The 26,642-nt window shown below is 40.7% G+C and overlaps 1 protein-coding gene across 1 annotated transcript; it reads right to left on the bottom strand.

Annotated features, from left to right (window-relative positions):
• Positions 1-805: 805 nt before the first annotated feature.
• Positions 806-25,018, bottom strand: DNAJC21 (DnaJ heat shock protein family (Hsp40) member C21). Its single transcript, XM_031443843.2, has 12 exons — positions 24,775-25,018; positions 17,162-17,255; positions 15,828-15,951; positions 15,395-15,517; positions 14,705-15,009; positions 13,685-13,836; positions 11,616-11,703; positions 8,799-8,957; positions 8,347-8,389; positions 4,592-4,764; positions 1,800-1,875; positions 806-1,290 (listed from the first exon to the last, which is right to left on the bottom strand). The coding sequence occupies exons 1-12, from the start codon at positions 24,869-24,871 to the stop codon at positions 1,126-1,128; spliced, it is 1,599 nt and encodes a 532-aa protein (XP_031299703.1). The 5' UTR covers positions 24,872-25,018; the 3' UTR covers positions 806-1,125.
• Between the last annotated feature and the right edge of the window lie 1,624 nt (positions 25,019-26,642).

Here is a 26,642-nt window from a genome sequence, read left to right as displayed (position 1 = left end):
GAGAAACCACTTCAATGAATAGAAAGTATGCATCTCAAGTTGGTGAATTCAAAGTTACTTTCAAGACTAACTAAAAGCTTTGCCTATTAATATCCATCCTGAAAATGGACTCACCACTGATCCATATACTTGCACACTCACGTACAAAGATTCTCCATATTTCTTTTGATTTAACATTCATCTTTGTTACAGAATAGATGGCATAAACATCAGCCCTACTGAAAAAATATTTCATTAAAAAAGTTTCTCTCCACTGAATGATGGAAAAAACAAAATTAAAAATTTTCTGAAAATAGTGGGGAGGGAGAAAAAAAAAAACCAAGGCAGAATATCCCTTGTTAAAGAGTCAGAATAAATTCTGCACCATCTGCTACCTTGATCCATCATGCTTTACAGCTGTCACCATGCCAAAGGAGGAAGCACCATGCAAATTAATTTGTTCCACCTCTACAATTCAAAAACCAGGAAGTTACATCTTATTGATAACTGCCAGTAAAATCGCAACTCTAATCAGTAAGTATACCTTGAAGGGATACTATTCTTGAAACACAACCATGTATGTTCACCTAGTTCCTACCTATCATTGTCCTTGAGGGGAAAAAAAAATGCAGTAATCAACAATAGGTTATTTAGAAACAATTTTAAAATCAGAACTGGAGTCATGGTATCAGGTGGGAAAAAAAATCTATGACAATTTTAAAACGTTCTGAGTCTTCAACAGACCATGAAGCATAATAAAACATAAAAGCACTGAATCATATAAAAATACTTAAAGTGAAATTGACAAAATAAAACAGAAAGGAGCTTTTGTATGTGTTAAAATAATTTAATTCTCCCTGTACATTTCTGTCCACGTGAGGCAACAGAATCAAGAATGCATATTTTACAATATTTACCTGTTTGAGACATTCAAGTCAATTCAGATGGCAAAAGTAGAATTCAATCACTAATGAAATGTTTAAAAAATATATATTAAACAAAAAAAAGTTTTACAAGATAAAAAATAATCTTCCACAATGCAGTAAATTGCAGATCACTGAAATTTTAACTCTTTAGATGATTTCAGTTCGGTTTTTGGTTTCAAAATTTAGAGACAATCAAAAAGAAAAACCACTGGCAGAATTTCTATCTGTTTTTACGTTTGTCTTTCTTGCTTCTACTACTGGTTACACTGTTTAAAGAAGATGATGAAGGTGCTCTTGCATGACCTGTGGCCTTTAGATGGTCAAAAAGCTTATTCCGGGACGGGAATTCACTATGGCAGGTTGTGCAGCTGATAAGAACATCACTCTGAGAAGGGAAAAAAAAAATCATAAATAAGAACAAGTATTATTATTTGATAGAGGTGTTCTTATGTTGAGATTAAATATCAAATAATTGCAAAATAAAGACCTTTCAACAAAATGGACAGCTACCAAGACAGGCTCAACAGAGGCAGCTGTTCTTGGAAGCCTAGTGTCGTTAACCAACATCATCACCTTAAGGGTCCTGAGACATTCAAGAGCTTGTACCACATGGACAAGGCTTTGGATTTCAGAGTAATGGAAAACAGAGTAGTAAATATTCTGGTACAATCGGATATGTCCAATATGCTTCTTTTTACTTTAAAGAAAACAAATGTCAGTGGCACATATATAAATTCTGTTTTCAAGGAAAACCGCTGATGGATCCGCACCCATGGAGCAGGTGCAGAAGGGCTCACCAAACACACACATCTTTAGAATTAGAATTAAGAATTCAGATTACAGTGCTTAAACCACAAGGTCCACTGAAGAGCTGTCAATATAATTTTGACCTACCACTGTCTGTGGTTCAGCAGGTACTTTGACAGATTTTTTCACATCTTTGGCTTTCTTTCCTTTGGGTTTAGGAACACTGGAAAATAAATAAAAGAATTCAGCATAATCCAATAATAATGCACCTCTTAACTGTCATCTTGCTCCCAAGAAGACTCAAAAGAGTAACATGCATTTTAAAGGCTAATCCATTCATTTTAATGGCCAAGTTAATACATTTTCATATCATAAATGAAGAGCTTTAGAAAGTAACTTTAGAGATCACATTAGATACCAAATTTAACACAAAAATTCAGGAATTTATTTAAAACAGTGAAAACACAAGCAAAAATAAGACTCCTAAAATATCTCTGAACTTTAATACAGTGTATTTTCATAAAAAGCAAAGCACTTAATGCTCCATTTACTGATGCAAACCATCTTGAGAGCCACCCAGCAACACTCACAAATAATCCACATGAACTGTGGTTCCCCAAAGGCAATTTGCTGAACCTTTTCTGACAAACATTATTTCAACAGTTCCACAGTGAAAGGAGAAAACTAAAGACACTATAATGTGTTTTTCATAAAATTAAATTTGTTCAGTGTAAAGTATTTTCTTATATTAGAAGATTATGTCCTCCCTGCTGATCTGGCGGGTTTTTCCCCCATATTCTTTAACCCAGAAACTGCCAGCCAGCACAGGCAGTTGCCTCCTATTCTGCTTTAACACCAGAACATTCCTCTCCTTAGTCTTCTATATGAATTTTCATTTTCCTTTGTCACTTCATACTTCTCATTTGTGCTAACCAAATTTTTAGGGTAAAATCTGAGTGCAACTACATCTGCAGAACAGATGGGATGGGTTACAACCAACGAGTCACAATGTGGCCAAGCACCTCACAAGGGTGCTGCTCTTCAAGCAGGACCCCAGAGTTTGCTTTCAGTTACGCGGCCTCTACGTTTAAAGATGCTGACTACAACATCACGCAGGATTCAGCCAGCTTTGAAAGAAACAAGAAAAGGACACAATGGCATAAAAGGCAACAAATTAACATTTACTAACTTATAAAATATCATCACAGTTGTGCCACAAATATATCCAAGAAAATTTAGGATAATATTCCCAGAGAACAATTTACCATATTATGAAAGACAGCAGCTCTGTCTCTGAAGTTATTATCTAAGCCCTTATTTTTAAAAAGAACTCTAGAGAGGGTGTAACATACAGCATAGGAATATACCCATAATCCTGCAGTAACTTTGTACACAGAAAGATAGTTACTAGACTTATTCTGATTGATGAGTAATGTAAATAAATATTGAATTGCTATGTTATACCCTTGAAACTAAAATAGCATCATATGTCAACTCTACTTCAATTTTAAAAAAAAAACTGTACCCTGCACATACACACACTTTTTAAGGAAGAGCCTCTCACTAGGTGGCTGGTGTCCGTGCGCTCAGAGAAGGCAGAAAGGCCTGGGGCGTCAGGACACCCAGGAGGGGTGTCGACCCCAGCCTGCCACTCCTCAGCAGCGAGGAGGTCACTTGAGTTCTGATTCTTTTCCTCACATCAGTAAAATGAGAAAGCTGGACTTTATCAGTGGTAGCCAGTGTTTGACTGTGAGCAGTGAGAACCCTTTTTCTTCCCCAAATACACTCCCACGCCGAGGGAAGATGACTAATGAGTGAAAACATTTTTAGCTCTAGATGAAGGAGGTGGTCAAGGGCCTGGAGCCCCACTTTTCAGCCCACCCCTCATGTACCCAAGCAGCCCCCAAGAGACCTGTATAGGACACTGGGGCCACACAGAATGAGCTGGGCTGGGTCCTTCAAGTAGTCAGGCAGATGGGATTAAGTGACAGCTTTGTTTCTGGAGCAAGTCATTTAACCTGAGACTCAGTTTCCTCATGTGTAAAATGGGAACACACAGCGAGCAGCAGAGTAGTGTGTAACTTCCCCTTCCAGCCTTCCACTCTCCAGGCTTCAAGGCCTCCAGATGGCCAGTTTGTGGAGGTCATGTCCTCACTTTCCTACAGCCGCAGGCCTCCTCCGGGCCTCCATAGCATCTCTTCCCTCATTTATGCCACCTAAATGCCACCACCCCTCACTCCTGCTCCAGTGCTGGGCATTTTCAACTCAGGCTCGCACCTTACTCTGTCATTTGAACTCTTTTTTTCATAGTCCTGTGACAGGAACCCTTAGGCCACCTACTGTTGAGATCTTTCCTCAAGGAGTAGGAAATCATTCTGCTCTAGAGGAACAGAGGAGGCTGGGGGCAAAGAGCCAGACCAGGAGAGGAAGGCGGGGGAAAAGAATGCCGCCTCCCCTGAGCGAGACCCTCCCCCGGCCGACGGCGGTGGCATGTGCAGCTCCAGGACTCCAGGGCCCCTTCAAGCAGCAGGGCCCCAAGCTGTGCACATACACCCTGACGACCGCACTCGGGCTGGCACAGGACTGGCCCGAGCACGGAGGTTCAGTTAGTGATGCTCAGGGGAGTGGGGCACGGCCTCATCAGCAGCCTTGACCTCTGCTGAGTGCCAAGGATTACTGATCCAGAGCAAAACAAGAATGTCAGCAGGATGAGGGGAACAAAAACGGGTCCGAGCAACTTCTTTCTGCTTTGGGTCGCACTGCTGAAACGTCTGTGAGCACGTCGTCCAGCATTCTCCCTCCAACACTGTCCTCTGCAGATGCATGTATGTTACATGAGTCACAGGTGCATCTAACTCACGGTGTCAGTCATGGGAAAGGAGGCTTTATTCACTACACCAAGAGCCATCCTCACCACCAGTATTAAGCAACTGACTTACCTTTTCGCTTCACTTTTGGGGTCATCACATAGTTTGACAGTCTCTGTGACAGCCACATTTTCTTGGGGACCATCTCCCAATTCTTTGGCACTGTCCTGATTTAGTTTGTTATCTTCCAAATCAATCTTTACTCCTTCTCCAGTTCCATTTTCATTAAAATTATCATCATAATTCTAGGTAAGAAAACATGCATGCCATTACAAAATAAATATCCTAGTAATACTGGCTTCTTATGTTATGTTGCCAAATAGCTGTAATAAACAATGGTGATGTCCTGTGCACTCTGGTAGGAGGGTATCTTCAGGAAACAAAAAGGACAGGCAGGGAATAATTTAAGAACATGAATACCCACTGCAGAAATATTAAATTGGGGGAAAACTGGAAACAATCCCAATATTCAATAAATGAACGGTTGGATATATGAAGAGAAATTATAAAACTCTCTAAAAATCATGTTTCCAAAGATACTGATTGAAATATGTGGAAAAATACAACATATCAGCAAAAATGGAGGAGAGAAAATGATATATAACATCTGATTACAATTTAATTCAACATTAAGTAATATCCGAAGCGAAATTAGGGATGGTATTTATTATATTCTTCCATATTTTCCAAAGGATCTGCAATGAGCAACTATTTCGTAGTCAGGAAAAACAACACAACAACAGACATAAAAGAAACAACAATAACAGGCATTATGAAAGAAAAAACACCTGGCAAACAGATCTTCACTATGTGCAAGCAGTTGTTTCCGTTTGAAGTAACATTTTGCCACACCTGCTTCTCCCTCTCTTCTTCCCTCCTGCCCTCTCTCTGCATAACACTCCCCACCACGAGCTGACAGTAAGCCGTAGGCAGATACTGCATCTCCTGAGAACAGAAACATTCTCCCACAGATCCGCAATACCCTCTTCGTGCTCAAGAATTTAACACTGACATTATTGTTACACAATCCATATTCATGTTCCAATAATGTCCTTTTTTGTAACCCCGACAGTGGATTTAACAAAGCACCACACGTTGCATTTAGCTGTCGTATCTCTCTTATCTCCTTTATTTCAGAACAGTACTCCTCTATTTTTTTGTCTTTCATGATACTGACAATTTGATGGTGGTTTTGTAGAATGTCCCAGAGTTTGGCTTTGTCTGACTGTTTCCTTGCAATGAGATGCAGATTAAACATTTCTAAGCAGGAATACTGCAAAGATAATGCTGTGTCCTTCTCAGTGCGTTTTATCAGGAAACAAAATGTCAGTGCCCACTTTTCAGTGATTAAAGTCTCATCATTTGGTTAGGATGGTACTGCCAAATTTTTCTACTATAAAGTAATTTTTTCCTTTTTTAACTAATAAGTAATGTACAGAGTGATACTTTGAGATTGTGTCAATATCCAGTTCCCTAATAACGATTTACCCAATGGACCTGGCATCTACTGATGATCCTCATGGGAACTATTTATTACATTGGTGGATGCAGAACTGTGATCTTTCTGCTTCTGTCAGTCCTGTCACTTGCTTTTGTACTAATCCACATTTTTGTAATGAAGCTTTTCTGTCTGCCTCCTTTCTCCAACTCTCTTTTTTTAGGCTTAATATAGATACTTTCTTTTTTTTAAATAAAATCAATGTGTAAAACTCTTATCACCACTATTCTTCCTGATGACTCAAACTTTCCCATATTTGACAAGCCCCTAAGCTGACTCCTGGGTACTTCTGACTTACCCCCATTGATTTTTGAATTACTCCCTTAATTTCTGGCATAGATAATCTGGGCTCACCTTGTACCTTTCCTGCCTCAGCCCTAGAATCAGCCATTTCTCCAAGGACCAAGCCCTGCCTCCTTTTCCTGGGGAAGGAGATTTAGAAGCAAAGATGCTCATTCACTTTTAGGACCTCAGTGTATTCTGCTCATGCATGTATTATTTATTTTTTTATATCATGAGCTCAGACTGATACCTCCAATTCCACCCAACATCAGTGTGTTACCTCTTTCCCTCAATCTAGACTATATTTCCTTTCTCCCACCAGAGAATCTGGTTCCCAAAAACACTAATAGATCTACTCATTTGCTCTAGCCTACAATACATATAGAACAGTTTCAGAAATCCTACTCCAATATCACCAAAATATCTACTAAGTTCAAGATTTTTTCTTTCGCAGTTAATTTTGTCTTTAGAGTATGTCCCATGGATGGTGTTCAGAATACTACGTTCAGAAGTTTCTTGGATTAATTCTTCCTTGCTGTCAGCCAGTGTGTTTTGTTTGTTTACTCTCAATTTTAGTTTTTTGGGTTTTCTTTCGCAATCTTCGTTGGCTTAATGTAATTTTTTTGGCAACGCAAACAGCTCCCAGCCCGAAGTTTCACGGTTCTCGGTACCTGCTGCCTCCTGCTCTTTCATCTACCGAACGTGTCTTCACACCCCCGCCCCCTTCAAAGACAGCCTAGAAAATGTCAGGAAAAGTGCTACGTGACCCTAGGTCTGAAGTGGGGCTTTCCTCCTGATATAATCAGAAACCATAAAGAAGAGGCATCGTCAAGGAACACATATGGCTCTGGAGGGGAAGAATGGGCTGGTAAACTGCAGCATTTTCACTGGTAAGAAAGACAAACACATGGGTTTGCTGTTGCCATCTTAGGGCCTATCCTGCATGACTGAGATGAGATGCGCTGGGTTAGGTACAGAACCCTCTCCGCTCTATTTTGCCTTCATCCTGGTGGTTCCGGCGCACATACAAAAGAGAATGTGTTCTAAACTAACGACTGGAGAGTCTCTGGGTGGAAGATGCTATCAGTCATTTTATAAAAGGAACATACAATTTGCTTTGTGGTCTTACAGTTGAGGCAAAAAGTTCCAGTCACAGTTTTAAGTGTCATGTGTCATGGATCATTTTTGGAATTGAAACAGATAAAAATTATCTAGTATATTATAACCATTTGCATAAATAAGTCAAACCTAAAGTTTTATGAAAAATTATTAGTTACCTAAGTTTTCTTAAAAACCAGTACACTTAGCATTTAATACTTAATCTAATAAAATTAGATTAAATTATTAAAATAGGGCAGAAATCAATTCCATTCCCTGTAGAACCACCAAATATCCTTAGTAAAATGGACAAGCTCATTTTGTTGTATAGGTTAAAAAAATCCTAAAGATTGTGTTACATATATAACAACATAAAACTACATTTAAAAATAATTCTTAAGATAGAAATTAAATTTGAACCCCATGTGAAATATTTAAACTACTTAAATTTTTGAGTAATATAAACATTTTTTTTTCAAGAATTACACTCATTACAAGCTTCTAAGCAAATGTTCCTTTTCCAAAATTTCATTTATGTGACTGGCAGAATAAACTTGGATACACATAAGAGCAATCCCCAAATTTTTATATCTTTCTGATTTTAATTGTTGTCTTGATTTCATCAAGAAATCTTGACAATCTTGTCATCACATGTATCCAGATTTTTTTTTTTAATATGGGCCCTCAGCTAATTTGTATTATGGGAATTCCACATGCAAAATTTTTAAACACACAGACAATAGTAATTAGGTAAATTAGCCACATACAAATAATAGGGTGAAGCACTGAAAAATCAAAATATTTTCAACTCACTGTAATCTGTTTTACAATCAACATGAAATTAGGGAGCAAAAGTCCCTCTCCTTAATACGGATTATACTGAATAAACAGGAGCATCCAACTTTATACTTGATACTGAATGTTAATAAAACTTTCCCAACGTACGTACCTGTGCTGGTTTCTGTTTCTTTTTCTTCTGTTTTTTAGAAAGCCTAAGAACAAATATAAATCAAAATGTCAAACACCTAAGTAAAAAGAAAAAAATACTGAAATATTAGTGATAAAAGAGAAGTAAAACATTAAAAAGTAGTAATTCCATAAAGCATTAAAAGAAAAGGAAAGTATCCACATTATCATTTTAGAAAAATGTAACTGGCTCAGTTAGTAGTAATTAGCATGTCTACTACCCAGGTGGAAAACGGCTTTTAATACAGTCATAATATATTCTGTAAAAACCGTATTTGACATTATCTCTTTACCCCCTTCAATACTATAAACTTCCCTTAATTCGAAGAAATGCAGACAATATTAACATAACAGAAGAGCTTCTTTGAGATAACAGAGCATTTAAATGAAATCTCTAAATGTGCTAAACAGGTCGAGAGACATTTTTGGAAGTACTTTTGTTTTGGTGCATCCTCCATTTCTTCCTCCGAATTGGCATTCAGACTATTTTCATCGGTTTGAGGTCCTGAAAAATTTGCTTCCTCCTCCTCCAACTGTTGTTTTAACAGGGCAACCATCTCCCGGTGCTTCTTCGATTTCTCGTGATTCCTCAAGCTGAAAGGACAAGCTGGTGTGAGAGGCTGCAATGGGATTAATTCACGTGTCCAACTATGTTGCTGGGTGAGTGCAGCTAAGCTAAAATGAACTTTTTCCCGTTAACTAAGCAAAACGTTAGTGACACTACGGGGCAGCCCAGAACCCTGTCGGGATTTCTGCAGCATCACGTGCAGCGGAAGCCCATGACTGCGCTCTTTCCTGTATCCCAGCACTCTCCACTCCTTCTGTCCTTTCATCTACATAGTTTCTTCCTATCTTTTTTTTTTTTTTTTGTCAAATTCTCTATTATCTTTCCTTTCCAATTCTTAGAATTCAAGTCTTCCTCACTGTTTCTTCTTAATCACTGAGTATTTGCTCCCTGGGAAATTACAAAACAAGATCCTAGCATTAAAAGGAAGAAGACCCCTTGGATTTGAGAACTGGTAAGCTGGGGCCTTGAAGCACAAGAGGAGTTTACTTCCTTTTGCTTTTTTCGAGAGGGGTCTCCCTTCTCACTCCCGCCACCCTAAATGTGAATTCAGACACATCTCTACCCTCTGTCTAAAACTCCATAAGCAGTGTCTACTTTAGTGTCCCCATGGTAACTAAGTAACACCTCACAGAACAGAGCTGACAACACTTAAGCTTTGAGGGTTAGATAAACTAGAAAGTAGGAAACGTGTGTCTCTATCCCCTTTGTCTCATCCTGCTCAGGTTTGGGTTTTCTAGTTGGGATTACTACTCCTCCTTCCTACTAAAATTCTCCTTAAGACCAAGGTTCCTTGGAGAAATTGGAACATCTTATGGCAGAAAGTAAGCAAATATAACTGGGACATGACGCAGGACATGTGAGCCAGGATCAAGGAATTCTCATTCTCACTAACCATGTCTGGAAAACTCTGAGCATGAGAAGGGCAACAATGAATTATAAAACACTGAAAAGAAATTCATAAATTCACACTAACAACAGGTAGATAAACACTCCTGTGAACAGCAGAGGACAACTGATGACCAGTGACGTCGGAGCTCTGGCACCAGAAAAGCCTCATTTTGAGACAATTTCAGTGAAGACTGGTACAAGCTGAAATCATCAATGGATGCTGAATCTAGGAAGGAAATTTTGAAGAAGACCAAGATATCTGCACGGCTTTAAAGCGTCTCCCCACATATTAAACATGTTGCAAGGAAAAAAATACTAACTGTACGGTGGAAAAATTAAGATAACATCTTGACTGGATGATCAAAACGATCACCACCAGTGAGGGGCAGACAGATGTCTCTGCCTCCAGATACGAAATCTCAAGAGCAACACGTGTTTATACAGTATTCCAGCTAGGAACACATAACCTGAATCTAACCACGAGGAAACGGACAAACCCAAAATGAGACATATTCTATTAAAAAACATTTTAAAGGTCAGTATTCTTCCAAAATGTCAGCGGCAAAGACAAGGGAACTGGTCCAGATTGAATGAGATTAAATAAATAAACACAGTACATGATTCCAGACTAGATCCTGTACTGAAGTGGGGAAAATGCCACGTAGGACATTAATAAGGGACTGACTGACAAAAGTGAATGAAGGGCAGTAAATGGAATAAAAGCACCGTATCAACGCTACACATTTCCAGAAGTGACAGCTGCACTGTGATTATGTAAGAGAAAGTCCTGATTCTTAAGGAATGTACACTGCAGTGTTTAGAGGTAAAGGAGCATTATGTATGTAACTTACTCTCAGACTGTTCCAGAAGAATCTTATCTGTGCATGAGAATGAGTGCACACAAATGGGGCAAAATGAGAGCAACAAGTGGACCTCTATATTCTATTCATGCAGCCTGTCTGTAAGTTTGACATTATTTCCAAATAAAAAATAATTTTAAAAAGCTCCTCCACTGTTGCTCCATCTCCTTGCTTGTTTCTCACCTGCCTGCCTCGCACCACCTCTCCCGCTGCCCCGCCGCCTTCCCCGGGTTACACAGCACCACTTAGGACTCCACAGCCCGTTTCACCCTTTCATCTCCTGTTCTTTACTGCACGTGTCCTGCTCCCTCTTCCCTTGCTAATTCTACTCTCATTCTCTCCTGTATCCCGCCCCCCACCACCACCACTTTATGACAGTATCCTTTTTAATGCTTCCCCTGTGGTCACTGCAGGCAGGGCAGGTGTGACGTTCTCGGGTGGGCAGCAGCAGCCTGCACGGGAGCGCGACAGCTGGCAGTGAGCTTGCCCCCAGCAGCGGAGAGAGATGACCAGCTAGCAGTGGGTTAGCCTCCCTGCTGGTGTGACTCTGCCTTCCTCACCAAAACAAGTGACAGTTCTTTCTGGAGACAGCATGCATGTTTAAAAAGCAGCTATTACACAGGAACATTGCATGAACGAGGATCAGCACGACAGGTTTTGCTGCTGGTATAGATTCTTCTTTCTCCCCTGCTGGGAAGCTATTACCCCAAGATGACATGTGAGGGCTAAGGACCAACTGCTACAAGCCTTTATTTATTTATGTATGTATGTATGTATGTATGTATGTATGTATTTACTTACTTACTTACTTACTTACTTACTTACTTACTTATTTATTTATTTATTTATTTATTTATTTATTTATTTATTTAAGAACTTTAGAAGTGTTACACTTTGCCTCAAAAGAAGAGGCGAGTTCAGAGATATTAAACTTACGCCTTTTCCGTCTTGAAAGATTTATCACACGCTGGGCAGTACAGGTCATCGTAAAGTTCTGTGTCTTCTCCCTCATCACTCTCTTTACCTACGAGATGGAAGCTACAATCAGAATCCTGTCTGATTAGAACATATATCTAAAACATGGTAACCAGTTACAACTCCCTAGTAAGGATCAAAAGTTGCACATAAATTAGAAACTAAAATTTTTGTTATTTCCTCATCCAAAAAACCCCAATGTTATCAGGATTTGAGTTGGCCTTTAAAAGCAGCACTGACTTACAATGGAAGGCATCTAAACAGATCACTTTACTTTTCACGTATTTTCACAAGTCTGCTTAGAAAACGACTCAAAACATTCTCAGAGTCCGAGGTGTGAGCCCAGTTCAAAAACTCAAACGTCACTTTCATAGTTCCACTACAAAGTAGTTTTTTCCCACAAAGGTTTTTTAGTTTACTCGAACAAGATTTGGTGTAAACACATTTATAATTTGTTCTACTTTTAAATGCTTAAATAAACTTAGCTTATTACATTCCATCATTAGAAAGGTCATAAAATAGCATATTACACGTAAAGTTTAAAATTGCCTTTACAGACTTTTTATAAGCCTAAAGCTTTATTACAATGAAATAATTATTATCAACATAGACTATAAAATCTTAACAACTAAAAAGCTCAACTGAAAGTCCTTGCATAATCCCACATTCTACCTCTACACGAAATGAACAAACTGATTGCCATTGGGAATTTATTATGGATCAATAAAGATCCCAAGGCATTTCTTCTATATTCTACATTTTTTTCTAATAATAAGTAATGGTAATATAATTCTGAGGGACATTCTCATCTGAAATCATAAATGATCAAAATACATCCAATTTAGTATAAGACATTATTTTCCAATTATTTGTATACTTTCAAATAGTTTGATCAAACAGTTAATACAGAATGCTGGATTTGAAGTCAAAACCTGGATCTAAAACGCTCTCACACATTCTCAGACATCTCCCATAACTTCTCAGAGTCTTAGTTTTTTCATCAGTAAGATGGGGATGACTATATGAGCAAAAACCCACATTTAAGAAGCATTGTGTAAGGATTGTACAAGATCTTGTACGTAAAAGCACCTTATAAATTGTAAAACTACATAATTATGCCACCTCATGTTTATATAGCACTTTATAATTTTCAAAGCACCTTCACACATACTACTTCTAATTCATTAATACAACATTTCATTTCCTAATCATCCGGAAAAAATAAAAGTTTGTTATTTTATCATTTGGGCTATTCATCTGAAAAACCACATTTGTAGATAAGGTAAAATTGATTAAATTATGTTTAGATCATTTAATTCTATTTCTCATGGAACAGCAAGAGACAGCGGGGGAAATTGGTGTATTGCTCTCCTCAATAATGCCCAGTCCTCGCCTGTTCAGGTAGTCACATGCCTGTGCTCTAGTGATAGAGGCAGAGAAAAGACACAGCCCGGCACGCCAAGAGGAGCCCCTCTACAAGTCAGAAATGAGAGGAAGAATTTATATATACCACATAGATTCCTGCACAGTATCAGCTTTTCTGGAAAGAGTTGCTATTAAAACTTGACCTACTGCAGAACTGCATTTTTAAATAATAACCGGTTACACCTGACAACATGCCCACTTCTCAATATATTCATGCAGCCAGAAGCACAAATGGTTTAAAACATGGTCTGAAAAGAATCTGTTAATGAAATTACTGCAATCTTACTACTTCTATAGACTGCTTTTGCTTGGCCACGCAAAATTGTTTTTCATTTCAATTATCTGCTATATTTAAAAGTTGGGAGATTGCATATAAAAATCCAGATTTCCAGCTTCACTTAAAAAACAAGCAAACAAACAAAACAAACGTGAGACTGGCAACAATCGGCTGGAACCTAGGTGATCTCCAGGTTTTCACCCCCTCCCATTCCTTGTTGTCTCTCACCTGAGCCCTTTAAAGTTTCCTGTAAGCACCGTGAGTGAACAACTCTTGCTCACAAAAAACATTTATTTTCTACAGTTTCGTAAGGAATGGAAGAAATTACCATCCAGTCCATCTTTGAGCTCATGTTCTTCCATTTCATCTTCACCTGATCCATCTCCAAACTCCTTTTCATACTGCGCCTCCATCTCCCTGAGCTCCTTCTCCAGATCGGCCACGGTCATCCAGCTCTGCTCTTTGTACTGCTCTGCCAGTCTAGACACACACAGCACAGTCTCTGTACTTGTTTTATTTACTTTTGGGACTTAAAAATCCATCCCCCAGAGAGCTTCTTCCTCGCACATTGTCAGTGCTTACAAACTTAAAACCTGTGCTTGGTTGAAATGGGCAAAGTCACTTAAATCTGTTATTTGTTCTGTGGCTGATTTTAATTGCTCCACTAGATAATGAGTTTCCAAACATATAACTCTCAGTAACTCATTAAAAAGTCTTCAGGTGGTTTTAAATCATATGTATCAAGTAAAGTGCTAATATTCCAAAGATGAGGTGGGCAGAATTCTCAAGAAGTGAACAGTTTTTTTTAAAGAATGCTGTAATGCTCTGGGCACAATGCTTTTACAGTGACTCACAACAACAATACTTTAAAGGCACTAAGATGAACTAAATATCTAAGAGTACACTGACAAAGTGGAGTACTACAGGGTGCTGGACTGACTTCTTGGGTCCAGTTTCCACTTCTGCAGTTTACTAGCTATGTGACCCCGGGCCTGTCTACCTCATTTCCTCAAAAGAAAGAGGATAAAAACCAGAACTTGCTTCACAGATTACTGTGAGAAAGGCACTCAGAACAGGGCCTTGTACAGGGTAAGAGTTCAATTAACGTTAGTTATTATTAAATGTTAGAAGAGTCTGTAAAGAATCTCAAGTATAAAAAGCCTCTGAAAGAAAACATCCAAGTCAAAAGAAAAATCTTTTCACAGTAGATGAAGGTCTCATCCAATGCCAGGATGTAAAACAGAAGGATGGAGCCAGGATGAGAACTGAAGCCCCCACGCCAGGTACTCGCTGATGCTCCCTGGGACGCACACCCCGTCAGGGCAGGGCCCAGTCGTGCACCCCATACCTGGCCTGCTTTAGCTTCTGCTGCCGCCTCATCTCCTCGGACTTCCTCGCCTTCTCTGCGTTCTGTTCTTCCACCAGTTTCCGATGAGCCTGCACTCTTTTATCTCTTTTACGAATGAAAGCGACCAGCTGGCGGACAAGCTCGTTCTTTTCTTTCCTTGCTTTGTCTCGAATCTTTTTGTTCTCTTTTTCCATGGCGCGTTTCTCCCAGCGGTTTGAAGCTTGTCGTGTGTCATACTCTTCTTTCCAAGCAAAGTTCTTCTGAGTGCAGAAACTCTGCCAGTAAGCGTAGAAAGGATGGACTACCTAGTGACAGAGAAAATGGGCATATTGCTGGGGTTTTTAGTCTTTTTTAGTAAGGCAGAGATACTGGTGCTGCAAAATATCTAACCTCCTTTTTTCATATATATATATTCAACATTACCATTAATCAATAGAGAAGACAGACCTTTGAAGGCTTTCCAAAATAAATCGTTCTTCAGAATAAATTTGATGAAGAAATTAGTGGAATGGAACCATGATCAATAAATAAGGAAAAGTAAATAGGGGAGGCGACCAGGAAGGAAGAAAGAGGAGGAGAGTCCCAGGATAGGACCAAGATCTAGAATCCATTTTTTTTAAAAAAAGAAATGGGGGGAAACGACACACTGATGAATGCTAATCACAACGTGGCAATGCAGTTTTCTTTTACCGTATCATAGTCACTCTGGGAGTCTCCAAAAGTTGGGAAGTCCTCGACATCCTCTTCTAAAGCACATTCTAGCTCTTCCTTCGCAATCATTTCAAAAACGTTACGATACACTGTATAAAAGCCCTAAAAAAAAGTAACAGAAACATGAAGTCTTAATACTTTTGTAGTCTAATCACAGAATAAGAGTTTAAAATGTAACATGGAAACCTCTGATGTTGAAGAATTGCAGCCCCAAGCTCTGTCCCTGCAAGTACGTTTAGTTTCAACTCGTGGTTTTTACACGCTGACAGTTTAAACAGAAAGGTGATGGGTTTTCAGTTTTCAAAATGAACAGTTTCACTTTCTATTACAGAATAATTTTAAGAATTCTCTTTGTATTTGAGAGTCTTACTTAAGCACTTGATTGGAAATTATGAGTGAGTTCATGTCTTACCTTTTCATCATCTCCATAACCAGAGTAACAGGTCACAGTGAAATAGTGAAGCAAGTCTAAGCTGTCATCTTGATATTCCCCGTCAAGCCCACCTTTAAGCAGAGCCTCTCTGTGATTATCATACCTAAACACAAACAATTAGCAACAAGAGGGAAGGCTGAATAAATAAGAATTCCAAAGAACTCCTTACTCTGAAACAGCCAAAAGATCATTATTGCACATTTTAATTGTGGCCAAGCCACAATCAAAACATTTTAAGAAAAATAACAATATGAAAAGACTTAGTCATCTTTCACAGACTGCTGATTAAAAAGCTATGACTGCAACCTCTAATACAACACAGGCGTTACATAGGACTAGGCCGCATGGAGAGGGAAGTTTCATCAGCCAGGGAACTGCCCCGACTCTCCCAGAAAGGAGCTGCACTTTCACAGGGAAGAAACTGTACTGAGTGGGACAGCAGTGGACGTCATCTAGTCCACAGACCAGTCACACATTTGAGATCTGAAAATTTACCAACATGTACCACGATAAAGAAAGGCAGGGAAAATTTTCAAAGTTTCCAAAGGAAGGCAAAAGCATTTGTAAGGCCAGATCTCCAAATTTCTTAGGAGGAGAAAAACTGAGGATTCTCTGATTTTCATATAAAAGACAATTTAATAAGAATCTTCTTTACAGCCTCTCTCTCTTGTCGGCCAGCCATGCTGTAGACTAACACGCAGAAGATGTGCATGGTTGATCTGAACACCCACCTGCTCCTTGTAACAGCAGGATCTCACACAGTTATGTCAGGGCTTAAAGCCTATTCCTTTGTAGCAAAAGTTCATCAAGAATCTGGAAACTCAGAACTCCAAATGTAGAAATGTTTGTGTCGAAATGTATTAAAAGATCAGGTCATTATTAGTTAGAGTATCTGTCATAATGGAGAAGCTTAACTCAAATTCTTCATATAAAATAGTTCTTGGGAAAATATTACAATTCTTGATGAAAACAGTTTTGTTTTTCAAGGACAAGTCAACATTTTTCCTTTTCTGACATCAGTAAATTTGTCAGACATCAAAGAGACCTTACTTAATGAGAAGTCACTTCATAAGTATCAAAATTAAAACTATCTAATATTGCCAAACTTCCTGTTTCATCATCTATAAAGCCAGAGTTGGAGTAATCATCTCTAAGGTTCCCGCCTACCTAAATATTGCATTTTGTATAGTGAACAGGTGACTGGTACTTCAACACACCCAAAACCATTTAACATATTTAAAAAAATTTTTTTAAAAACCCTACTGGCAATTCTTTCCACCAAGACACACCGGGAGGGGCAGCGTGATGCTCACCATGCTCTCTCCTGAGGGTCACTCAACACATCATATGCTGCTTGGATTAGTTTAAATTGTTCAGCTGCTTCTGCGGCATTATCCAGATTTTTATCTGTTAAAATAAGGGCACAGAAATTCAGTCATCCAGAAAGTAGAGGACAGAATCTAAAAGGGACCTCTTTCATCACAAACTCCATAAATAGATGAGTGTACAAAACGAAGAAAAACCACCAGAGAAAAGCAGAGATAACAGATGACAGCTGATAATCAGGATCTGCTATAAGTGTCAACCTGAGCAGAAATTTCATGCTTTTCCCTAAACCTCAGTGCATCACTGGGCACTCAATCTGGATATCCACAAACAGAAAACTCTGAGTAGTACACATTTTATTTCTAAAAGGATCAAAATATATACATCAAGTCAGTTATAGAAAAGCTGTTACTATTCAGTGCTAGATTGTGTTTGATCTGTCTTTACCACTGTCCTTAAGGTTTTCTTTCTTATCAACACATCCCAAAAGCTCATATATTTTTAAAAATATATACTACTGTCCCATAGTTGTGCTTCCTTAACCGTGGAATTCAGATAGCATCTCTGCCTCAAAGTGGTAGCCAGCTTCCAAGATGGCCCCAAGGCCCCCACCTCGTGGCATTCACACCCTTGTGGGGTCCCCTCCCATGTCACTACGGCTGGTCTGTGCAATCAAAAGCAGGCGGCAGAAGTGATGATGGTACAGGACATTATTTCCAAGATTACGTTATGCAAGACTGCAGTTTCCATCCTGGGTGCCCGCTCTCTCCCAGCTCACCCTGGAAGCAGCAGGTGCCACAGCAGGAGGACACCCCACGGTGAAGAACGGAGGCCTCTGGTCCACAGCCGACAAGCAGCAAGGCCTGCCATGCCCATGTGAGTGAGCTTGAAGACAGTGATGGTTCAGCTCCGTGAGGAACCTTGAGCCAAACCACCCAGCTATACTGTTCTGATTCTGATCCTCAGAAACTGTGTGAGTCCATACAGTGAATATATTTGCTGTTTATTTTAAGCCCTAAGTTTTTGGCAATTTGTTACACAGCAATAGATGACTCACACACTCAGAAGGCAAAATATCTTAAATCTACTATGAAGTATATCAATGTTCCTTAAGCTACAACTCAATACTTGCCTTCTAAGAGGCAAGAATATATGACAGAAACAGCCTTAAAGCAAGGCCTTCAGGGGCACCCTACCTCCTCTTTTCAGATACCATTATACCGTTCCAAGTCCTTCAAGTGGCCTTCTGCTCAAAAACTGACACTGACAACGCCTTCTCCAGTGTAGCAATTTGTACAGCTCTTTTTTTTGCCATATTTCATATTTTATTCAATTTTAATATGCCTTTCATTAACTTTTAAAACAAAATGAGTTTAGAAAACAATGCACTGACCACATAACTCCTTTTTTATTTTATACAGTTATACAAATATTCTAAATACACATTTTATGTTCAAGATGATGGCAAATAGGATTAACTGTACAGTACATAAGGAAAGAAAATATTTTAAGCATTATATAGAAGAGAAATATCTATACAAAACAAGCAAACATGGGATAAAATTTTTTATTTTAAAAGTATTCAACAGGTCCACAGGTTTGTAACAAAAATATCTTTACACAGTTCCTCACAATGCCGCATTAATAGCGGCAGCAAGACAGCGGTTTTAGAAAATGTTTCAAAATGCTACACATGGTACTATTGTTTGCACAGCTTAACCAAAATGACAACTTTACACTGAGTCAAGCAAAACCTAGATGAAATATATCAAACAACTTGAAAATCATTTATATAAAATTCATTGCATATTATCTTACTCCGTTATTTAAAAAGTAAAAAAGTGTATTTACAAAATATTTCACAGTCAAAATTATAAAGCGATCGGATATCTCTAAGTAACAACTCTTGAAACAGACTGTTCAAGGAAAACACAAATGGTTTTTATTTAAAGAGGTTTTCAGTGCTCCTTCCACAGGGAAATAAATATGATCTCCTCAATACAGCTGTTTTTGCTAAGATGCTTTAACACAAAAAGCTCTAGGTATTTTAGAATCATGGTCCCTTGGGATTGAAAAGGGTAAAAACAACAACACTCCATCACAGGAGCCCAGCTGTATGTGAGGTAGTACAATGCAGGTCTGACTCCTCTTCCACAGAGCAGCCCAGTGGGTCATCTCCTAGCCTACCTCTTCTCTGGCCCAAAGCTCCCCTTTCTTACCGCACACCATGATACCTCTACTTCAAATGTAGTCAAGACAAAAGCCTACGATCAAGGGGCCATTTATTAACTCCTCAACACTCTAATTCCATGCACTATAGCTAATTACATTAGCTTTAGCAACAGCAACACATTAAGTCATACTGAATTTACAGCTGACGAAGTTTCAAGTATTTTTCATATTAATTACTGACAAGCTAATTAATGACTATATAACAAAACTTTAACTCAAATACAGCACTTAATCCATTCTGCAGCAGACACTAAAGGTTATTAGATCATCCAACACCTCCCCCTCCTTTTTCTCTCATAGCCTTTACTGTGGAGGCTGGATAAGCTATAAAATAAGCAAGTATTTTAGCTCATCCAGCCTCCTTTGCTGCTAGAAATGGGCATGTGACACAGTTCTGACCAATGATATGAAAGCAGGTGTCTATTGATGTATTTTCCTTCTTTCCTCTTCCTTCTTGTCTTGTATGTGGACATGACAGCTGGAGCCTCAGTAGCCATCTTGAGACTATGAAGGAAAAGTCAAGACCCTCACAGTGACATTACTTGGCCACTGAAACAATGTCAACAGGCACCACCTCCAGGACTTCTTGTGGTTGAGAAAAATAAATTCTTAATTTACTTAACCCACTGTAGCTAGGTTTTCTGTTATTTCCAACAAATATTATCAAATTCCACCCTGTGTCAGCCCTGCTGCGACTGGGTTCTAAGAACAAGACACCAGTATCCTGTTGTAATTACATATTTTAGATTTTGCTTACCACTCTGTAACATATACTACTAATTGTATACCCGACATCTATTCTCCTCTTCTTCCTAACAAAACTCTGTTAATAGTGGTAATGTACCCAGTTAAAAAAATTCATCTCCCCTTAGCTCATCCCTTGTGTCCTGCTCAAACCCAGGATATACTGCTGCTGGCAGATTATGAAGACTGAGGCAGACACTGCTAGTTTATCCCCTTCTTCCAGTAACAACGGAATCCTAATTTTATGGGGGCATCTGGTCCCCAAATAAAGTTTCCATTCCCAGTCTCCTTTGAAGCTTGGCATGACCATGTGACTAAGCGCTGGTCAATAAAATCTACAAAAGTACTATGGCGGCTTTTAAGACTCTCCCTTAAAAGGCTACCAGCAAACACTGTGTCCCTGCTTTACCCTTTCCTCCTCCGCCCTGCTGCCTGGGATCCTGGGCTGCCGTCTCAGAAGAGGAGGCCCCATCTGATAGGTGCTGAGCAGAGTCCAAGGACCTCACGGAGCAGAGCTGCTACACTGGGGGTCACCTGCCTCTCTGCACCTCGACATGACAGCAACAAACTTCTTTGAGGCTTAACTGCTTACACTTGATGTAAGGACTCGCCTTATGGCCAGGATGATGAAGCAGGTCTTTGATGGCTTCATCAAGCAGCTGGAGTGACCAAGATCGGCCACTTCTGGATTTCTTGTTAGAAAAATAAAATGACTATTTGGTTTGGCCACTATAGTCAGCTTCCTGTCACCTGCAGCTGAACACAATCGCGATTCACCTTCAAAGTGACAATCTAACTCATGATTTCTATATCTTCATCAAATCATTAATAAGAGTTTTGTCAGATAAACAAACAAAAAAACCCCCCACAGTTCAAATTCAATCAGAATGGCAGAAAAAGCCAGTAACTAGATCTTCTGCCATGAAACAAAGAAAAGGTGACTGTCTCGGGGTGGCAGGTGGGTGGTTCTTCTTCACCTTTTTATCTGTGCTGTACTTTGTCGTACTGTTTCTTCCCACTTCATTCCTCCCTCAGAGAAATCTGGAGAAAGCTAAAGCTTTACACATAAAATGCATCAACGTACCATGTGAAAGTAAGATCTAATCTCTTACTGAAACTTCTTTTTCACATAATTGTTTCAATCTGTCATATGGCTTTTTATTTCACTTAAATATGCCTATACCTGGTTGACAAGGAGGTTGAACTGAGATCTAAAAAGCCTGAGTGTAATAAACTAAAAATCAATCCCCAAAAATGGGAAGCCCACCTTAATTATTAGCCAAATGCAAAAGCCACAGGTATTGCAAATCCAGTCATTAGAGTTTAAAAGACATTCTTATACTATTTTTCTCACTTTTCTCTTGATCCACTCACGCCCTCTTCCAATTTCTCCCAAATCTTTTCACAGTACCTTCTAGAACATTTCATGGATCATGTCATTTAAGCCCTGCCTTGACTGAGACCAGGCTACCTGAGAACACCACTTCCCTGCAGGCCTCCCGGGCTCCTCCTGCTACAACTTTCACAGGTCCGGCGGTAGAAATGACATCCTCCTGGTCACCAATCACTTACTCAACCTGAGTACAAACCAGTATTCTGTCCAGATGCAGACCTTTTGGCCATCACACCTTCCTCCCCTCTCTCTCACTGTCCACAGATCTCCCAACCACTCCCCCTGCTCACTGAGGATTTTGGCACATGACTCAGAGTCTCCACCCCCAGGTCCTATCGTCATCCTGGGTGACATCAGTGTCCCTGGACTTGCTGGTCTCCCCACCTCCAGCCTTGCCACTAATCAATTCAGTCTCCCCATCACAGCCAGAGATATACTTGAAAAACACAAACCTGTCATTTCCCCTGCTTCCAGCTCTTCAATGGCTTCTCAAAGCCCTTAAATTAAAATCCAGTCTACCTAATCCAGCTGACCACAACCTTCAGGACCTGGCTGGGCTCACCTCTTTCTGGTTCCTGGGCTCTGCCATGCTTCCTCTTGCTGCTTCCTCTTGCCTCCCACGTCCTACATTCCCTGCATTCCCCCTTTGGCCTCAACCCAGATGTCACTTCTTCATGGATGCACATCTATCCCACCCACACAAAAACCCAGTCCAGGCTGGTACCTGTGTTCATAAGCACCTTGTGTTTGCCCTCACACAGCCCTGTCTTACCAGACTGAAACTGCCTATTTTCCTCTCTGTGTCTTGCAGAAGACAGCTCAGGCCAGCAAGGCAGGGACCATTATCCCGTTCACACAGCAAAGCTTTCGGGGAAGAGTCATCAGGTGCATTACTGAAAGCCTGACTTTCACAAGGAGTGACCTCACTAGGCAGTGCTATTGACCCTACTGGAAATTATCCTCAGTCCCTCAATAAAAGAAATAAAGATCATTTCTTCCTTTTTTAACAATGAAACCAGGTAGCCTTTCTATTTGAGATACATATTAGCCTTAGAAGCCCAACCCACATGTTAACCTTGGAAACTTCTAGTGCAGTACATTGCACACAGAATGAAATGAAACATTTGCTGAGTGACAGCCTTAAATTAATGAGCCAGCAAAGTATATCAAAATCAAGTGTCTCCTGGGAGAGTATTTATCCCTCAGATGTAGAGGCATCTTCAAACCAAGGTGTTTAGGATGCTATCAATTCTGATGAAATTCAAAGAAGTTATACACATTTAGCTCCTAACACATTTGGTTTCAAAGTAGTTAACTGATATTTTAGCAACACTTGAACACTTCCTTTCTTCCCTGCACTGGTTTCCAATTAATCACCAAATCTGGTAATTTTCCTTTGTAACATCTCTTCAACCCAGGCCTTACTCCTCCCACTGATCCCAAGCCTGGTTTTGGCCCTTACTTTCCCACAGTGGGCTCTACCTGACTTCTGTCTCCATCCCTCCTCAAGCCATGCAGCTGCCTTCATAGTTTTTCCCCAAGATATCTTAATAAAACCAGCCTCAACTCTTCATTATTGGAAAAACAAATTTCACAGTCCTTAGCCTAACATTCAAAGCCCTTTACAATCTAACCCCAAACTACCACTCAAAAAAAGTTTTAATTTGGTCATCAAAATGATATTATCATTTGGTCACAAGCATTAATCCTCTTCCTCACCCTTTCCCACCCAGAGAGTCAAAGAATTCCTAACTCGATTTCTAACAGTAGCCTCTATTACTCTAAGAACATGCTTCTAAATGATTTTTGGATTTATTAATTTTGGATATAGCTAATGACTTCCTGCTGTGATGAACATTCAGCTCATTTACCTCTTCTGTTTCAGTATATACCAGATTTTTTTCAGTTCCTCGGTTGGTAATCATTGTAACTTTAAGCAACAAACTCATACCTTTATTTCCCTTTCCATCAACTACTTTGGGCCCGGAGCCCTTCCTTCGGCACGTCTCTCAAACCGTATTTTCAGACTTCCAATAAACACTGTCTTCAGTCAAACTGTCCCCTGGACCACCTGTCGTCCACCACGGTGCTCTTTCCCATACGGTTAAATTCTCTTCTTCCAATTCCATTCCTCCAGGACCCACCTAAAGTCCAGGCTCTTCTGCCAAGGGGAAGCCTCACTGCCTCTCAGTCCGTAGTGAAAATCCCCTCCCCTGAATTCCTGGGCGCATTTATTAGTTGTTCTGTTAATCCAACTACCAATTATACATGTCGTGCTATTTTGTTTGCACTCATATTTAACTTTATGTGTGTGTAAAGGAGTGTTTTCCAAGCAAGACGCTGAGGTCTCCGTCTTAGCATTTCAGAATCCACAGGGTGCTGATGGTGCATATACTGGAGACTATAAACATGCTTATGGATTAGTGCTAATATGAAAGCCCCTTAGAAACCTCAAAAAGCTGAGATTCAAATACTGTCTTAGTTTCCCAGTCCAGATGATCAGATTACTTCACCAAAGTCACACAGGCCTGGACTACAACCAAACAAAACACCCAAAGGAAGCACACTTCTAAGTAAACACATAAACTTCACTAGGGAAGACACTTAATGAAAACTCTTAATCTGCCGAACTCCCGAAGCGAAGTACAGGGTCACTTGGCCTACCAAAAGAGAAAGAAAAAAAGTACAGCTATTTAAAAGAATTTTTACTTGCTCTTTTGTCTTAATTACACTTCAGTGGATGAGATTCCTTGATGAAGTTAAGGGTAGCCGAGGAAAAGTCCGGAGAAGCCGAGCTGCAGGGGACTCAAACAAGGGACAAACCGGAGGCAGGACTGGGTTAAGACCGCGAGACTCCTCCTCCCTCGGGGCTGTCTGCGATGGGGTGGGAGGAGCAGGTGAAGTCGCTGGGAGGTTATCTTTCCCCATCCAGTGGCAATGCGGGAAGCCGGGTGCGTTTGGGAAGGAATGGGGTGCTCGGGGCTGACTGAAGCTTAGGGGTGGAGGGCTGCGTCCGGCGAGGGATGCAGAGGACGCTCGCCGCCAGGGCTGCGCAGGAGCCACCTAGCCGGGCGCCGGGCGGGGCGCGGGCACGGTGTCCAGGGCGAGGGGAGTTACAGGGCCGGTAGGTCGGGGCACAGCCAGGTTCCCCGAGTTCCTCCGGGGAGAGGGGTGAGAAAGGTCGGGGGGGCCGAGGCTTTTGCCGGGGCCGCGGCGGTTGGGAGTACTTACCCGGGTGCCATTTCAGGGCCAGCTTCCGATAGGCCTTCTTGAGCTCCTCCTCGCTGGCGTCGCGCCGCACCCCCAGCGCCTCGTAGTGACACTTCATCGCCCGGCCGGGCGGGGGGCTCGGGCCGGGGCCCGGGGCGGGGCCAGAACCTGGGCCCGGGCCGAAGTGGTGGTGGCGGCGCGGACGATCCTCTCCTGCGGCGGGAGCCCGGCGCCCGCACCGGGCCAGCCAGCGAGCGCGGCGGCGGCGACAGCGGCGCGGGGCGACGGCTGCGCGCGGCGGCGAAAGGCGGCGCGGGTTGCGGCACGCGGCAGCGCGAAGGGGGCGGCGCCGGCGCCGGCGGCTCTGCATGGGCGGGGGGAGGGCTCTGTTCCGGAAATAGTCGCGCGGGAGGGAGGCGGGGCCGCGGCGGGGAGGAGGGAGCACCGCGGCTGGGAGGAGGCGGGGCCGCGGCGGGAGGGGCGGGGCCTCGTGGGTATCATTGTGAGGGGTACAGACGGGCAGTCAGGGTGACACCAAATGGGCAGGCAACCTGAGAGCTGAGATAGAAGTCTGATGGGATAAGATTCTGGAAAACATCTTGTAAGGTTTTGAAGATAACTCCTCATTTTGAGCCCTACCTTTACAGATGAGAAAACTCAGGCTTGAAGTAGTCAAGCGGTTTGCTCAAGCCTCCCCAACTAATCAATGGCAGGATTCGGTTGGATAAACCAGGTTTTAAACTCTTTTCAGTTACCTTCGGTTACCACTTAATGAGATCTCTAGTATTGCTTATCCTGGCCAGTTTGCATGAGAAATAACAGAAAATAAGATGACTTAAACTGAAGCAATTTAAGAGGGAAGCATCAACACGCTTTAAAATAACACAGTACTAAATGTTTTACCACCAATGTGGACGAAATTGTGCTGACCCATCCATCCATTGCTCTTTAATCCTAACTTTGTGGCCTATAAACCTTCATTTCCAAGATTGATTTAGGTTAAGAATGCAGTTAAGGGATTATATTTAAGCAGCAGGTTTTGGTTGATCTAACTGATACATTGTATTATGGGAGGCAAGATCTGTACAACTGTTCCAAACAATTTGATAAGGTGTCAAAATTGTATCCTAGTTGTTATTAAAATGCCTCGATACATCAATTTATTTCACTGTAATGTGAAATGTATATATATATATATCAGTTATTAGTTGTAGTTTATATTTGTCAACCACATATGGTTAGGTTTGGTTCTCTTGCTAACAAAATTTATCATACAGGGTTAGGGTACCCAAAATTTAGGAAGGTTGTCCCTTTCTTCCCTAGTAACCTGCCCCCTGCACAATCAAAACAAACCAACTCTAAACCTCAAGTTTCTAGGCACACAACACTGTCTCATCAACTCATTACTCAAAATTCAAACACCTGTCTCTTTTCCAAAGAGGGAAGATACCATATGGCCTTGGCTTGTAAACTGGTAATGGGTGGGAATTGAGAAGTTTTGAGTGTAAGGAGAAACAGGACCTTGCACCATCTGAGAATGGAACTGGGGTAGTGGGGAGGGTGTTGAACAGAGTAAAAAAAAAAATTTTTCTTCCTCCATCTGGTTTTGCTCCCTCTGAGATTTGCCTGTTGTTCCTCCTGAGGGAAGAGGGATCTATTTTTGCCTATAACATTGTTATCAAAAGTTAAACAGAATTACACTGGATTTAAATTGTAGTCTAAAGGAAGATCTTTATGAAAACAGGTTGACTTTTTCCCCTTAATTTTTTAACTTTTTTGGGGGAGGGGGTAATTAGGTTTATTTATTTATTTATTCTTAGAGGAGATACTCAGGATTGAGCCCAGGACCTCATGCATGTTAAGCGTGTGCTCTAGCACTTGAGCTATAT

This window comes from Camelus dromedarius, chromosome 3 (genome assembly GCF_036321535.1).
Source record: "Camelus dromedarius isolate mCamDro1 chromosome 3, mCamDro1.pat, whole genome shotgun sequence".
Lineage (NCBI taxonomy): Eukaryota > Metazoa > Chordata > Mammalia > Artiodactyla > Camelidae > Camelus > Camelus dromedarius.
The sequence above is the reverse complement of the archived record's forward strand: the minus strand, read 5'-3'. Positions and strand labels throughout refer to the sequence as shown.

Coding starts and splice junctions, on each gene's coding strand:
- DNAJC21 (XM_031443843.2), bottom strand. CDS start 24,871: ATGAAGTGTCACTACGAGGCGCTGGGGGTGCGGCGCGACGCCAGCGAG. Junction 15,010..15,394: donor CCCAGAGTGACTATGATACG/GTAAAAGAAAAC, acceptor CTCTGTCACTAG/GTAGTCCATCCTTTCTACGC. Junction 8,390..8,798: donor GAGGATGCACCAAAACAAAA/GTACTTCCAAAA, acceptor ATTTGTTCTTAG/GCTTTCTAAAAAACAGAAGA.